General features: G+C 37.2%; 2 protein-coding genes across 2 annotated transcripts; one reads left to right on the top strand and one right to left on the bottom strand.

Annotated features, from left to right (window-relative positions):
- Nucleotides 1-2,125: 2,125 nt before the first annotated feature.
- On the top strand, nucleotides 2,126-10,452 carry dram1 (DNA-damage regulated autophagy modulator 1). Its single transcript, XM_041781233.1, has 7 exons — nucleotides 2,126-2,459; nucleotides 5,166-5,233; nucleotides 5,454-5,596; nucleotides 5,683-5,860; nucleotides 5,981-6,039; nucleotides 8,444-8,536; nucleotides 8,622-10,452. The coding sequence occupies exons 1-7, from the start codon at nucleotides 2,329-2,331 to the stop codon at nucleotides 8,664-8,666; spliced, it is 717 nt and encodes a 238-aa protein (XP_041637167.1). The 5' UTR covers nucleotides 2,126-2,328; the 3' UTR covers nucleotides 8,667-10,452.
- A 1,362-nt stretch (nucleotides 10,453-11,814) lies between these two features.
- washc3 (WASH complex subunit 3) lies at nucleotides 11,815-17,101 on the bottom strand. Its single transcript, XM_041780253.1, has 6 exons — nucleotides 16,910-17,101; nucleotides 15,020-15,184; nucleotides 14,780-14,917; nucleotides 12,575-12,697; nucleotides 12,431-12,495; nucleotides 11,815-12,338 (listed from the first exon to the last, which is right to left on the bottom strand). Exons 1-6 carry the CDS (start codon nucleotides 16,958-16,960, stop codon nucleotides 12,239-12,241), a joined length of 642 nt encoding a protein of 213 aa, XP_041636187.1. The 5' UTR covers nucleotides 16,961-17,101; the 3' UTR covers nucleotides 11,815-12,238.
- Nucleotides 17,102-17,467: the final 366 nt, after the last annotated feature.

Genomic DNA, 17,467 nt, shown 5'->3' with positions numbered 1-17,467 from the left:
CAACATCTGATTGGTGGAGCATGCTGTTTCTAAGATTCAGTTGCAGTAACTGGTTCCAGCCTGTAGAGGGCAATCACTATGCATATTCTGAATACAAACCGTTGAATTTAAGTACTTTGTTTTAAAATGTTCAGATCAGGACCTTAATTGGTACCACAAAATGCCCACATATATCCAGACTCTATGCTGAAAAAGTTGGGATTCAGAGTCAGACGTAAATACAAACAGAATGTAATGATTTTCAAATCTCATAAACCCAAATTTGATTCACAAAAGAACACAAAAAGCTCATTTTCAATTTGATGGCAGCAACACATCAAAAAAGTAGGGACAGGACAACAAAAGACAGGAAGAGTAAGTGGTCCTAATGGGGGAAAAAAAGCATTTTGCAACTATTTATGGTCATTGGCAACAGGTCAGTAACATGACTGGGTATAAAAAGTGCATTTTAGAGAGGCAGGCTCTCTCAGAAAGATGGGCACAGGTTCATCATTCTACAAAAAACTGTCTTAAAATTGTGGAATAATCTAAGAAAAAGTGTTCCTCGATGTGACAGACTTAGAACATTTTCACCACTTTTTCTACCCATTTTTTCCCCTTTCGCCACTTTTTACCCCTTGTAAGCCCTTTTGCCACTGTTTTCCCTCCTTTGCCCATTTTTTCCTCTTTTTTGCCACTTCAAAGCTGTTTTTTCCTCTTCTTGTCCATTTTTTGCCGCTTTTAACCTTATTGTACTACTTTTTTCCTCAATTTTTCCCCTCATCCATTTCAACCCATTTTTGCTCTTTTATCTCTTTTTGACACTTTGTTGCCACTTTATCCACTGTTTTCCATTCTTGCCCATTTTGCCTCTTTCTGCAGCTTTTAACATATTTTACCATTTTGAATACTTTTTTTCACTTTTTGCCACCTTTTCCCCATACCTGCCACTTGTTTTCCCATTTTTAACCCATTTTTCCCACTGCTTGCCCATATCTGCTATTTTTTTTTCCACTTTTAACTTTATTGTGCCACTTATTCTGCCTTATTCCCTCTTCCCCTTTAACCCATTTTTGTTCTTTTATCTGTTTTTTAGCATTCATTGCCTCTGTTAACCCATTTTTCCATTGCAGCTTTTAACCCATTTTGCCACTTTAAATCAATTTTTGCCACTTTTTTTTCATTTCTCTGCCACTGTTTTGTGCTTTTTAACCAATTTTTGCCACTTTGCCATGTTTTTCTACTTCTCTTCCAATTTTGCCTCTTTATGGCCCTATTTAACCCATTTTTTCAGCTTTTCACCCATTCTTGCCACTTTAATTCCATTTTGTTAGGTTTTTTTTTTTGCCATTTTTAACATTTTTTGTGCCATTATGCTTTATTATCCCACTTATGCACCTTTTTGCCAATTTTCTTCACTTGTTATCCATTTTTGCTCTCTATTGCAACTTCTTTGCCACTTTTAAACCATTCTTAAAGCATTTCACCCATTTTTGCTGATTTAAATCAATATTTGCCTCTTTCTGCCCCTCTGTGCCACCTTTTTTGCCATTTGTAACCGATTTTTTATCAGTACTATTTGATTATTTTTCAATAAAAGTTGTCCCTGTTTTTCTTTTTTGGCACATTGAGCTTTGTACACATCATCATAGTTATGAAATCTGACCTTACATTCCTTATGGATTAGTTCAGTGTTCCCATCCACATTGTTAATATTATGTATAAAAAGTTTTTTTTTTTTAGTAAAGGGGTTCACAATTGCAAATGGTGATAATACTTAAGTACTAATACTGAATACATATATCTTTGATAACAGTGATTATTTTTCAGCTTAAAAACTAAATGTGATTATCACAGCCAGTGGATCATGACTTTGCTGACCTCCACGGGCCCCCAGTTTGGCTGGGCCCCAGAAAGCCCTCCTCTTTATCCCCCCCTATGGGCAGCCTTGGCTAAAGGTAGCTATTTGGGGTTGGGTATGTTTTAAAATTACCGGATCAAATCGATGTAATGACTGACGATACACCAAAACAGCAGGAATTCAGATGCAATTGGGCAATTTATGGAGAAACGATCGTTCCGGGGGGGGTGGAGGGGGGATCTGTGCGTGGGCCGGACAGCCCACAGGGTGTCATTTAAGGGGAAGAGGTTGCTGTGAACTTTTCATCTAGCTAGCTTCATTCTTTTTCACACCACCATGTGATTGTCAGTAACACACTTCTACAGACTTGATAGCAACCGCGGCAGACTCGTCTGTACTCCTGCACTGTCAGCATACTGCATGGCACTACTTTATTACGCGGAGACGTGTCGTAGTGTTTCCTGACAGTTCTGTCTAAAATCTCTATCATGTTCTGGTTCATGCAGGGACTCTGCTTTCTGCCAGCGTTTCTAGTCATCTGGTCCTCGTGTACTTTCATTATTTCTTACCTGATAGCGCTTTTTAGACATGATGTCGACTTAATCTTTCCATACATAAGGTAAGTTTTTATTTGTTCCTACACGTGTTTTTGAAAATAGAGAATAGAGAACAACAGAGTTCATGTTATTCTACCAAATCTTATGTTTAAACATGCTTATTAAAATAGTGTTTTCAGTGATTTCTCTGAAAGAAACAGACGTGGAGTAGCCTAACAAAGTTTAGTTTCGTTTTCCTCCGCAGTCATCTCTTGGCTGGTACCCAAACACCAGCTGCACGTAAACATCTGCAGCCTTGGAACTATTTTTTCACTTCCCCCTCTAAAATTAGACTTTAAATTCAAGACAAGAAGACAAACAGTTGAGATTAAGATAATGATGCTTGTAGGGCTGGGCGATAGGGATCAAAAATCACATCTTTTTTCTGGAGATAAGAAATGAATTTCACAATATCCGAATTAGAAATTGTATAATAAACAAATGATGCTGAAACCTGACTGATACCACAGCAGCAAAACAGAAGTCATAGACATTCAGTATTAAGACACTTTTGTTTTCAATGATCAGAAATGGCAGACAAACTTCTATTCACTGTCTTAATTATAATGATCTTCAGTTATAGTTTTAACAGAAGAGACGGACTGTCTTAACTTTTTAATTATGTTGGCAAGGCACTGATCTGGAGAAGGCTACAAAAATTCTGCTGCCCTGAAGGTTCCCAAGAGCCCAGTGGCCTCCATAATTCTCAAATGGAAGAAGTCTGTCACAACCAGGACTTCCTGGAGTTGGTAGCCTAGCCAAACTGGGCAGTCGGGGGAGAAGGGGCTTAGTGCAAGACATGACCAAGAACCCGATGATTTGACTGAGCTCCAGAGATCCTGTGTGGTGATGGGACAAAGTTCTAGGAGGAGGAAGCTGGGGCTTGTTTTACCTGAAGGGATGTGGGGTCATTCTGGAGAGTAGAAAGTGACGTTGCACTGCTTTGTAAGGCTGACAGGGAATATGTAGTTGTTTAAAGTGGTAGTTTTTGCATTTGCTGGTGATGCGGTTTGGTCTGCATGAGCCAGATGAGTATCTCTGTCTGTGTTAATTTGAAAAACTGTATCAGTATTCAAAGGCGACTTAAGTGACATTTGTCAGAGTCTGTCCTGATTTCACTCATTCAGCATGAGCTCAGGTTGTGCTTGATCATGCACCTGGAACATAACTACTGCCCACAAGCAAAATAAACCACAAATGTAATACAAATCTGCAGCTTTTGGCATAATAATCCCGTAAATGTAATAAATTTCCCACAAATGTTATAGCTGTTGACTACTGCAAACAAAATAACTAAATTCTCACAAACGTTATAGGCTAAATATTACAATTTGCAGGGATTTGTTACATTTGAAGGAAGGTAAAAATGAAAAATATTTAAAAAGAAACTGCAATGTACATGAAAACTAAAAAAAAAATGGGGCCATTGTTGTTTGTTGTAGCCTTTTTACAACTGCCAGTGGGTTCAAGTCACTTTAAGCCCAAGTCACATCAAAGAACATAGTCACTGCATTTTTTTGTCCACCATTAAATAGGAAGTAGTGTTTTCAAGGTCTTAAGTGGATTAAAATGTGCCAAAAAATGCACTATGAGGAAATTATAAACAACAGACAGAAACATTGTTCACCCAGCCAGTTTTATTATTTTACCATAAATTTGTTTTAGTAGGGAGAGCCAGCACAGCCTTGCCCAGTGAGTTTTGTTCATATGCTTATATTTGGATCACATGAACCCCCTCTTAGAGCGGGATTCTAAAAGAACCCCTTGGATTTTGCAGAATTTTCCAAAATTAATATAAGTCCAATTCTTATCTCATTCAAAAATTCTGTGCTAGGATTCATGGCTCTATGAGTGTTTTAAGACCCTGGAGAAAAACTTCCTGATTCACGGCAACAAATCACCATTACTACGTTTTTCATGTGACTTGAGCATAAGTTGAATTCAACCCACTATCAGTTGTAAAAAGGCAAAAAATCCCACATCTTTGTTTTAGTAACAACTATTGTAATATTTTACTGCAAGCATGATAACTATTACGTTTTCACTACACCAGCTTGTTTTCACATGTGAACTGAACTCACAGGCCAAGGCTGTGCTGGCTCATCCAAGTTTGATGTCTCTCCCCATTAAAACAAGATACTGAGTCTTAAACATACAGGGTACAAACTTCCTGTAACTGAAACAATTTTGGGTCAACAGGGATTTTAACAGAGAGCTGTTGTGACACATTTCAATCCACTCTACAAAGGTTCATGGCTCTATTAGTGTTTAAAGACTGTTTAAAAAACTACTTCCTATGTCATGACAAACAAGAAATTGTCATGACTACATTTTTTTATGCATCTTGAGCTTAAGCTGACTTGAACCCTCTGGCAGTTGTAAAAAGCCTACAATGAACAACAATGACCACAACATTCATTTTTTTTATCAAATTTGCAGTAGACAACTGCTTACATTAAAAGCAGCAGATCTGTATTTTGTTTGCAGGTGTTACAGCAGATAAATCATGAGTGTTGTTCATGTATTGTGAACGATTCAGTCACACAGTGTAAAGCTGACCTTTCACCATGACTAGCTTAAAATTGACTCGAAATGTCACACTATGTGTCTGGTTTTACCCTTAATCTAATTTAAAATAACATTGATAGATCTTGAAGACTTGTTATTGTTCAGCTCTAGGTTCTTGCCACGTTTGGGATTAAAAGTAAATATCAAATTTCCATTTTCAGTGATACGGGTGCAGAACCTCCAGAGAGCTGCATTTTTGGCCTTATGACATTCATCTCTGCATGTGCAGGTATTTTTATTTCGTCCCCTAATGCTAGATGAGCATCTGCAGTATCACTCCTGAGAACTGCTTCTATTATGCAACTTTGGGCTTTCCCAAGGGAGGAAGTAAACTTTCCAAAGATGGCGCTCACACTTCTCTTTTTGTGAAAATGAGAGCAGATTTTTGTTTGTATATCTGGAGAGAAACAAAACGTTTCTGGTAATGTCATACCTTGGCCTTTCCACAGGAATTGCCACCATTTACGCTAGGTACAAGTATGTGGAGAAGCTGAGTGAGGAAACACGTGTGGTGAGCCCATGTCTCAACAAAAGTGCTCTTTACATTGGGATGATCTCCTGTTTGGGCATGTGCATTGTTGCAAGCTTTCAGGTATGTTTTCATATGTAACAGCAGTAGATCACATGTGATTTATATAACAGGAGTTTAATGGTATGTTTACTGTGTTTTCATTGCAGGAACTGACCGTGACTGAAGCTCATGATTTTGGAGCTTTGGTTTTCTTTGTATCTGGAGTCCTCTACATAATCCTACAAACAGCTGTGTCATATAAGGCTTTTCCATACGGGTCCTCCATGAGTGTGATTCGTGTTCGTCTGTGTGTCGCCATCATTGCTACTTTGGCTTTTTTTCCCAGTATCCTTCCACTGAAGTCAAATATTTTAAATATTACAGTACATGCGAATAGTTCTGTATTACACAAATGTATAACTGCCAAATGTTGGTGAATGATGTTTCCTTGAGTGAATAATTCAGCTGTCATTTGTGCATTCTTCGTAAAACAAACTGAACTGCACAGAGATCCTGAAGACAAGGTAGGACAGCTCAGTTGTCAGAAAAGTTGCATCATGACACTAGTCATTTACTGAAACTGATCTGTGGTAAACACAACACAATATCCAGTAAGCGATGAGTTGACTTCACAGTATTAACCTCCTTCAACATGAGTCATATCAACTTAAAGTCACTTCATATGAACATCTGTCTAAAGTACAGTTCCGTGGAAAATTATTGCCCCCTTCCTGATGTCTTATTTTTTTGTGTGTTTGTCACACTTAAATGTTTCATACCATCAAGCATATTTTTGAAATAATAATGTCATTTATTAAAGGAAAAATGCAATCCAATCCTATCTAGCCCTATGTGAGAAAGTAATTGCCCTCCAAACCTGATAACTGGTTGTGCCAACTTGGCAGCATCATCTGCAAGCAAGTATTTGTGATAACTGCCAATGAGTCTGTCACATCACTGTGGAGGAATTTTGGCCCTCTCTTCTTTGCAGAATTGCTTTGATTCAGCTACATTTTAGGGTTTTTGAAAATAAACGGCTTGTTTCAGGTCATGCCACAGCATCTCAATCGGATTTAGGTGTGGACTTTGACTAGGCCACTCCAAAACCTCCATTTAATTTTTTTAAGCCATTCCGAGGTGGACTTGCTGGTGTGTTTCTAAACATTGCCCTGCTGTATAACCCAAGTGAGCTTGAGGTCACAAACTGATGGCCGGACATTCTTCAGAATTTTCTGGTAGAGAGCAGAATTCACAGTCCCATCAATTACAGCATTCTGAAATTTTGTGTATATATTCATGGCTCTGCCTGTGTTAAGAGTCTGGCAAAAAAAAATTCCTGTTTCATGGCGAATGACAAATTGCCATAACTACATTTTTTGATGTGCCTTGAGCTTAAACTGATTTCAACCCACAGGAAGTTGTAAAAAAGCCTCTACAAACAATGACCAAAACTTTCATTTGTTATAATTAAACTATTACAACTAATTCAATCCAGGTCCTGAAGCAACAAAGCAGCCCCAGACCATCAAGCTGCCACCACGTTTGATTGTTGGTAGGATGTTTCTTGTATGAAATGTGTTATTTTTACACCAGATGTAACAGGATGCACACCGTCCAAAAAGTTTAACTTTTGTCTTGTCAGTCCACAAAATATTTCCCCAAAATCTTGGGGATCATCAAGATGTCTTTTGTCAAATGTCAGCAGTGGTTTTTGCCTTGTAACTCTCCCATTGATGCCATGTTTGCCCACTCTCTTTGTTATTGTTGAATCACGAACACTGACCTGAATTGAGTCAAGTGCGGCCTGATGATCTTTAGATGTTGTTCTGGGTTCTTTGGTGACCTCCTGGATGAGTCGTCCGTGAGCTCTTGAAGTAGTTTTGGTAGGCGGGCCACTCCTGGGAAGGTTCACCTGTGTTCCAAGTTTTCACCATTTGTGGATAATGGCTCTCACTGTGGTTCACTGGAAGCCCAAAGCCTTAGAATGGCTTTGTAACCCTTTCCAGACTAATAGATGTCACAGACTTTATTTCTCAATTGTTCTGAAAATTTCCTTAGATGACAGAATGATGTGTTGTTTTTTGACATATTTTAGCCTACTTCACTTTGCCAGACAGGCTCTGATTAAGTGATTTCTTGATTCAGACGGTCTGGCAGTAATCAGGCCTGGGCGTGGCTTGTGAATTTGAACTTAGATTTCCAAAAAATGTGGTTAATCACAGTTATTTAACAAGGTGGTGCAATTACTCTTTCACAAAGGGCCAGGTCGGTTTGAATGGCTGTTTTCCCCTTGAATGAAATTATCATATAAAAACTGTCATTTGTTTTAACTATGGTTGTCTTTGTCTGATATTAAAAGTAGTTTGATGATCAAAAGCATTTAAGTGTGACAAATATGCCAAAAAACAAGAAATCAGGGAGGGGAAAATACTTTTTACAGCACTGTAACTTAGTTCACCAGTGATGTTTATAAACACTCTAACTGTGAATCACTTCCTGTGCCACCGCCATAAGGTCAAGTTGCATCCTCTAAAAGGATTGAAAGAATCATGTGTAGAGGTGCACACTCTGCTTGCAGGGATGCAAGCTTGTAGGGACCTCCTGCACGCCAGCGAGTGCTTAGTTTGACCTGCTTCCTGTTTAATTATTTTTTATTGCAATAACATCGCAGTTCTACATTATAATATGGAAAAATATGGAGAAGGTCTAACAGTATTAAAAAATACAAGTTCCTACCTCTGTGTTTGAGACTAAATTAGGCCGCTTTGTCATTATTGATAAATAATGAAGACTGCATGTGAATATATCAGATGCTTTTTTTTTTTTTTTTTTTTTTGCTAATTTCCTGTTTTTGTTGACCAAAGTTATGACAAATAACTCTCATAACATCCATTTAAATTTACGGTTTGCTTTCTCTGTCTCTTCCAGGATTATCCCTATCATTTAGCCAGTGCTGTGTGTGAATGGACTGTCGCATTCAGCTTCATTTGCTTCTTCCTCACATATATTGATGATTTCAAAGTGAGTATAAAACCATGACACTGAAACTGATTTCTGTGTACGCTCTGATGGTTTTCTCATATCTGACCCTGTTTTTTTCCTACAGCTGTTTACCTTAAAAGTGAAAACCGAGTTTGAGGGTTCCTACTGATCCATCTGCAGCTGCTAAACTTTTTAGAAATATCAGCATTTTTACATTTAAAAAAGACATGCTGCATTTATTTTTGTAAAGCTTTAAATCTTGTGTATTTTTCTACATATTTTTTCATTGTTTTGCATTTACAACTGAAAACCATAATTGTGTTTTTTATCAGCTGACTGAATTTGTTGAAAATACTTCTAACATTATTATTTATACATAGCTGGCAGTCATGGGCAGTGTTAAAGGGAAAACAACTGACCACAGCCTCAAACTTTATACTTTTTATACAATCTAAAATCATTTTTATGTGTCTTTATTGCTTCCTGTGTTCAGTCAAGAGTCACATTGCACTTTGGCCTTGATTGCCACATCAGCGTGTCAGAAATGCGACTGCTAATAAGAGAAGTTCATCACAATGAACACATGATTGCTGCATGTTTCCCGTGGGAATCAAGCTCATGACAAGATTGTTGTTGTTGGGGATATTGTGGTTTTTCTGTGTATGGGTAAGACTAGACTGAGTTTTCTATCATAGGTACTGTTTTAAATACCAGTGAAGGTGAAAAGTATTCAGAAGCTGCCTTTTCTCTAACCAAAGTTGAACAATTATGCTGTTTACTGCTAGTTTGACAGAAATAACAAAAAGGGAGAAAAGCATGAAATTCTTGCACTAACTGGGATCTCTTAGAAATCCTGAACTGAATGCCATCAGCCTCCATGTCTGTATATTATAGAATACTGCTTTACTTTTACAGTGCTGCCTTAGATGGCATTTTGAATGTTTCTGCAGCAGGTAGAGCACCAATGTGTAAACAAAAAGGATATTCAGTTCATTAATTTGGAAAGACAAGGGCACTGGGAGCCTAATGGTTATGTCCCCATACCTGTGCAGAAGCTGTTGTCCTCAAAGTAGATGGTCCTAGCTGCAGTATTGGCTCAAAACCCAAAATAAATCTTTAAATAATAATAATAATTTGCTATGGCAAAAATCAATTGCTATGATACAATAAACAGGAATGGATCTTTATTAAAACTACAACAAATCCTGTAAGAATATTTTTTTGTTAAATAGAGCATTTACCCTCTACTTTGGAACTTTTTTCTTTTTTTTTTTTGCCCAAAACAAAATCACTGTCTATTTATGAGTCCTACAAGAGCCTGCTTATGTTTTTTATTTCCTAGTTGTTTTCTTCTGTTTTTGGAGCTTAAAGTACCAAATGTTTCTATTAATAATGTGTAATATGTTCATAATTTAAAAAAAAGTAATACATCATCAGTTCCTGTGCTGAAATTGAGGGCTTAAGAGTAGTGGGTCTCAACTGGACAATCCTTAGGACCTGCTACCTCCTTAATGAGCAATGGTCAGACAGCAAGGAAGATTAAAAGAGACTTAAAGCCCCTGTAAAGTTAAATTCAAACTCTGTCTTAACACACTGTATATGTTAAAATGAGGTTGCTGTAAACATGTGATAACACTGATCTACATGTGACTTGATTTTTAGGAAGTTGTTCTCCTCTTTCCTGGCTTGGTTTTGATTTGAGCAGGGCAAATATCTGAGCCCATGACATCAAGAGTCTTGATGGGGAAATACACCCCCCCAACCCCCCAATGCCACAATGCCACAATGTTATAAAATCAGTTAATCTCAGTATCGCAGTCACTGTCTATATGCTGTGTTTTTGTTCATTGTGACATAAATTTCCCAAATCCATCAGCCATGGTGGCCTAGGGGTCATTAAAAGTATGAGAGAGTATCAGTAAGAGAGATTTGTGCCAGAAAACAGTAAATTTAATCCCCAACTGCTCACTCATCAGAAGCATTTTTTTAATTTGAGTGTATCATATTCCTTGTGAGTGGGCGTGGCTTCAGCTCATTCAACTGACACAGCTACACCATCCTAGAGCAGAATTTACTGCCTCATTTTTCAGGATTTTGAAGCCTAATTTTATAAACTTAGGGAAGTTTTTCATGGCTGAAATGTGGCCTGGTGGTTCCTAACACAGTGGCCTGTTATACAACAAACCTAAAACAAAGATTTTTTAATCACTTTACAGGGACTTTAAGAATTGGATTTAACAACAAAGAGATTCATTCTCTTTTAGCTCATAAACAGTGTCCAACATCTGCTGTTTGTCACGGTAAAAAGCTTTGACTTTTTCTCCAAGTGCCCAACATTATTTTCTCCTTCACCTCTAGACCTAATCCTCTTCTGTACTGCTTAGTCCCGACCCACCAGTTGAGAACCACTGCTTCCAAGCATACTGCTAGTGGGAAAGCCATTATTTTAAAGGGTTTAAGTAACAGGATTAAAACTTTTGTACATCCATACTCTGGGTGATGGTTGTCTAATTTTAAATTTGATGCATTTTTTAAACAATGTTATTTCACAGAGTGACTGTCTCTAAGCAGTGCTTTAAAAAAGCATGTAAATGTTGCCAATAAAATTGTGAAATTTTTATTTTAAAGAAGGAAATTACCCAATGCTTTTATTTTTGTTGCTCTGGTATCAAAACAGGCTTGATGTTTTTTAGCTTTTTAACTCACATGACTGCTTGAAATTATTTTCATAACTGTTTGTGTCATTAATTTTTGTGTCCCAAGTGAGAGATGATGATCACATGTAAGCACAGAAAGATCTGATTCATTGGTTAATTCCTCTTTTGACTATACTAAGGCAAAACAAGGCTGACTTTTGGTTATCTAAGGAGGTAATGGTGCCCGGTAAGAGGACATAACAGAGATGACAGGCACACAGATCATTGTTGTTTTTACCATGTTATGTATTTACAAGTGAATGCATTTGATATACTGGTGCCGTTTTGCTTTTGAAATCATGTACTGTACAGTTTATATGCACTGTGGAGCTGAAACATAAAGATGCACTTTTTCAACCATTGTTTTGTTAATTTATTACAGATTCACTTCAGAAAATGGGCTTTCCAGACTTCTTCAGGTTTCTTTGACATGATTCTGAACATTTCTATTTGCTAAAGCTCATTTTCCTAGCGTCATTGTTGTACATTTCTAAGCATGAAGCCACAAGTCCTGATAAATGTTGCAAGCAAAGCTAATTTGCTAATGCCATAAAGAGGGTCCTTGCATGGAAAAGTTTGTTTTTTAGGCACGGTAAAAGCATGGTGTGCATTCAGCTGAAGTACAAGAAGAAAAAATATTTATTAAAAAAAAAAAATAATAACTTGGTTGTATGGTCCTTTTATCAAGACCTTGCACCAGAAAAACAACAGCATCTTCAACTGTCTTTAATTGATGTCTTTCAGTACAAGAAATGCATGCTAGCGCCATGTTATTAAGACTACTGCTAACATTCAGCTAATATTCTGCTTTAAGGATATTCATGAGTTAAAAATGTATCAAAAATGGATGAGGTCATGGATTATTTCAGCTCTTTTTCACTGAAATAACAATCACACAGGTTTGATTCCTCTGTTTCAGGCACTTACATCTGCACCCTCCCAGTCTTTACAGGCGCAGTAACCTACTTTTCAGAGCACAGGCCTATAAACAAACAGATCAGGCTTTACAGGAAGCTCTTGAGATGAAAGGGACGGATGTGAGACATCAGTCGCTGAAAGATGATTCGCTGTCTGAGCTGGTGGCAGCTACGTCCTGATCCTCATTGACCACGGGTGCTCCGTCAGGCACGGGGGCATCAGGAGTGCTGTCATCAGCAGAAAATGAGATGTTGGTTTCATGAAGTTCTATTCAATCAACCCACACGAATACAGAGAAAATAAAACATCAAACACTCACTCTAGTAAGGTAGGATCCAGACCCTCCAGGACCATTTTATTTCTGATAGCCATTACTGGAACACCCTGTGATAGAAAATAAATAAAGTGAGATACAAAAGTGTATGTTAATTTTTTAACCCTTTAGTCTCTAAGTAGGTCTTACCACTTGAACCATTTTCAAGTATCGAGCGTATCGTGGATCCTTGGCCACTGTCATCACATTCTCTGCAGCCCCGCTCTCTTCAATAGTTTCTGGTATCGTTGGCTCTGGTGCTGTCTGAACGGCCTGGGACATAAAAAACACAAATTACTCAGAGTTTATAGTGCCAAGTGTTTAAAAAGGACCGTAAATTGAATGTAGTTCCTTGTTTAGTATTTCTTTAAGGTTAAAGCGTTAATTGCCGTCATAAATTATTAATTTCTGACATGGATGGTAATTTTGAAAAGTATAATTAAAACTTTTAAATTCAGTTTCCATTACTGTCATTTTCAAAGCAAGCGCATACTACTTCCTATACTTCAGTGAGCAAAAACCTCTGAGTGATTTTATTTTGAAATGCTTTGATATTGTTCTCCGTGGAGTTTTAAGAAAGTTAAGGTAACTTTCCCCAAAATGTCAAAGAATTTTTCCAGAATTATTCGGGAGTTTACTTTGAGCATTTCCCAGACACTTTTGGTACTCTTCTCTGGGACTTCTCCTGTAAATCTTAAGAATTTCACAAGGAACAAGTGACTTTTGGGAATTTTCATCAATAAATATACAGACTTTTCTTCAGAAACTTTTGGCAAACTTCTCTGGTAATATTTCAGGACTTTCAGTGGAAACATTGGGGAATTTTAAGATAAGATAATATATTCCTTTATTAGTCCCGCAAGAGGAATTCCAATTTTACAGCAGCAAGAGTGGAGTAAACAAAGCACACAAGAGTAAAAAGACTATTCAATTAGTACAATGAAAAAATACAAAATAGGAAATATTATATTATAGAATCATGTTATATTATATATTATAACTTATAAATTAAAAAAATATAAATATTTACAGCTGTTATGTACATGTTGAATATGTTACAGATTGGACAGGGGAAACATATGTTCACCTATATACACATATATACATACATAATTATATATATTATATAGACATGTGCACAGATTATACATATGAATATGGTTTATTGCACAGATGACTTGGAGCAGTTTCTGTTGTGGAGCCTTAAGCTGCAGGAAGGAAAGACCTGCAATACCTCTCCTCCTTTACACACTTTGGGTGTATCATCCTATCACTAATTGAGCTCCTTAGTGCAGTGAGATTTCAAGGATTTTTCAAGAAAGATTTTCTGGACTATATCTGGGATTTTACCAAGAAACTTCTGATGATCCTCTATGATACTTTTGCTGTAATTATTATTTAGATTCTATTTTTTGTTCTCCTTCATCTCTTTTTTCTGTCACATTTTGTACTATCTGAGTCCAAAAAGCACAATCATCAATCAAATAAATCTGATTGATTAACAAAATGGTCTACATTTTTTGTTGAAGAGCTTGGGGTGGGTCCTGAGGCAAGATGAGTTGAGAACCACTGGTCTACCAGATGCTGAAAGGTGGCTGCTGTCTTGGTTTGGATTTTTAAAGCAAAAATATTTACCCAGACATTAATCAAAGTCTGCTTGAAAATCCGAAAAAAAAGAAAAAAAAGTTTCTCCCTTACGTCCTTTTCTGGACTTGGGGGGACATTGGGTTGGGTTTGATAAATAATGTATCTCACTGATGATTTGCACATATTCTCTTATATACAGTATTTACATGTATGTTGTATTTTTTAAGAAAGTTTTTATTTGCTTTGTAAAGACTTTTAAGAGAAGCTGCTAAAGTCTAAATATGAAGCTACAACTACAAACTGGTTGTCTTAGCTTAGTTTTAAACAACTGAGGAAGGGAGAGAGATATTTCAGTAATGCTAAAACATTCACCTGCCAGCACCACTAGAGCTGACTCATACGCTCTCTTTAACACATCGTTTTATCTGTACACAAATAGAAGTTTGAAAGACCAACTTGTGGTTTTATGGAGGTGTAAGGTGTCTAAACTTCCTGAGCATGCTGTCTTCTCTGACACTTGTGATCACAGTAACAGCCAAGTTGAATATTGAATACATCTGACCTGATATCACACATTCAATAATGAGTTTTAGTTGTGATGGTAGGAGTCACATTTTTCCTAGTCTTTTCAGACTTAATTCAAGTAAAAAAGCACACTTCCCAGGATCTCAGCAAGCATACATATTCAAAAAATAAGTTCTGCTTTAGTACCAATGAAGTTTTACCACATAATGTTATATTTGGTTTGTATTTAGTTGGTGTATTTACCTGTGGAGGAGGCAGCGTCACAGCTGATGGACCGTCTGTCTGGCTTGGAGGAGCACTAGTGGGTCCATTAGACTGAGAAGGCTGCTGCTGACTGGATCCGTCTATAGTGACGTCCTCCAGCCCAGGAATGGACGACAGCTGCTCCGAGCGTCACAATATTTGATAAATGATCAGTGCATGAACATGATATGCATGTCGAGTAACATTAACTGCAGGGGAAAAAATGACGCAGAGACTCACCTTGGCTTCCAAGATGCACAGGGTTGTTTCTATTTGTTGAATCCGAAGAGATATGTTTGAAAGCTTCTCTTCACAAACTGTGGAAAAACGATTGAGGAACCGGACTGTGTGCACAACAAACTGATTAAGATAGGCAACCACTCTTCTCTGCTGAATTGCAGGGACCTGAAAGAAAAAATTTAAATCGATATAAGGAAGAACCCATGGCTAACTTTACAAAGGACATTAAGTTTATCTTACTAGCAATGCATTGATTGTGACTGTTTTAGATTCAGCTTTGAGATTTGATGTATTTAAATTGTTTTTAGTACTCCCTTCAATTGAAACTTCACTAAAACATAAACTGCATGTCCCTGACCTTTCTCAGAGATCATGCCAGATTCCCACAATTCTTACATTGTCTTTCAAATTTTCCCATGAAAACAAAACATGTTGTCCATCTCTGTAAATCAACACTTGGGTATACTCGCTTGCCAACATAAAGCTGGTTCTCTAAACAACAGACAAACATTGGCTACTGACATCAGTTCATGCTGATGTCTGTCAACAAGGTCAATAAAAAAGCTTCAGTACGTTTCAACTTTTCAATAAGCTCAGTCTGGAAGAAATATGGCTGAGAACTTCAGGGCCACCGGCTCAAGTCCTAGTTGACCCTGACATTCTGCCTTTAGAGCAGTGCTTCCTAATGTGTGGGTCTGGGCCCACTACTCGGTCCCAAAGGTACTGGAGGTGAGCCACAAAAGGTCATTTAAAATTACTACAACTCATAGAAAAAATGCATTTCAAATGATCATAAAATAACTATTATTTTAAGACACAGAAGTTAAAAAAAACAGCCAGAAATTTTAACTCATGTCACCTTTTTATCATTTATTTTGTCTGATGTATACCAGCTGGTGTCATGGTTTAACTGGTAATGGATTGATCATGTCAGTGCTAACCAATCTACTGTGACACACACTTCCTTATCTTAAAAATATATCAGTGTCTTTGGGGACATTAATGCCACTTGGGAATAGTTTACTGGGCCACAAAACACATTTATAGAGATAAAAATCACAAAAGAAAATTTAAGTGACTTTGCAGATGCCCGATTAATACAAAATAAATGGCAGTGGCTCATTAATTGTACTTTGTGACCCCACAAACAGCTTCTGAGAATGTTAATGTTTAAGAGAGAAAAGCATTTGCATTAAATTTCCCTGTTTATGAAACAAAAATATGATACAAGGTAGATTTCGGAGTCTCGTGTAATGGTTGTAAAAGGGTTTTGGTTGGTCCCAAATTTTCACGTCTCAGATTGGGCTGCAACATACTAAAGTTTAGGAGAGGCTGGTTTATTTGTTTATTTATTTGTTTAGAAGATAGAAAATATCTCCTTGTGCCCTCTGCTGTTGAACATGCCACTCACACATAGGATGAAACAAATGCTAAACCCTGATCCTGCAGACATACTTATCTATGTAAATGTACTTTGTGGCCCAGCAAATTCTTCTTGCTATAATTACACTCCAACTATCTGTTATTACAATGTGTACACACTCTAATTTATCAAGAGTTGTAACTGGTGACACTCTCCAAAGTAACGGTGCCTGTAGAGTGACAAAAATTTTGTGTTACGATACTAAGCAGCTGTGACACAATACGACGTTAACCCTTTGAGAACTGCAATGATTAAATGGGGACCTTTAAACATGTTTGCTACGTTGTAACTGCTGCTAATGCAAATCAAACAATTTGAATATTTGTATTTACGTCACTTTTTAGTCAGTAAAAATGTAAGTAAAAACAATGACCTGTCGACTCTGCTTTACTTCGATTTGTACCAAAATGTAGCAAAGCGTCTGACAGCTAGCTTACGTTTGTGTTTGCTAGCAATGCAATACAAACCTTTGTCAGGTCAACACCAGACCCTACGATCGGCAGCCCGTCCTCGTCCATGTTGGATTTTTAAACGTCTTAGCATAAAGGAGGTATCAGTTCTTGTAGATCTATTTTCTCTTCAGAAGGACAGAACGCGGTCCATCAAGATATTTGCAGTAAATGTTCATGTGACTCTGGACTGTGTGATCGAGTCGTGACGTCACGTGAAGCAGGAAGTGTCCAGACGGAGCAGCCAATGAAATTCGCAAACAACAACAACATCCGGTTTTATAGTGCTATTTCTTCTGTGTTCTCATTATACGTAAAAAACGACCTTGTTCATTTAGATTTTTGTTAAAAAAAAAGACAAAAATGAGTAATAAAAGGACTTATTCTAATTCTGTCTTCTGGGATTTACAAAATTTCTGTATCACACGTTCGATAATAATTATTTATGTAGATAGATAGATAGATAGATAGATAGATAGGAAGAAGAAGAATTATTAAGAAGAATCATACACCACAAATAAAAACTGAAGATTTTGTCGGAAATGCAGAAAGTAGTGAGCAGTAAATTATCTAAAA

This window comes from Cheilinus undulatus, linkage group 23 (assembly GCF_018320785.1).
Source record: "Cheilinus undulatus linkage group 23, ASM1832078v1, whole genome shotgun sequence".
In the NCBI taxonomy this organism is placed as follows: domain Eukaryota; kingdom Metazoa; phylum Chordata; class Actinopteri; order Labriformes; family Labridae; genus Cheilinus; species Cheilinus undulatus.
The sequence above is the reverse complement of the archived record's forward strand: the minus strand, read 5'-3'. Positions and strand labels throughout refer to the sequence as shown.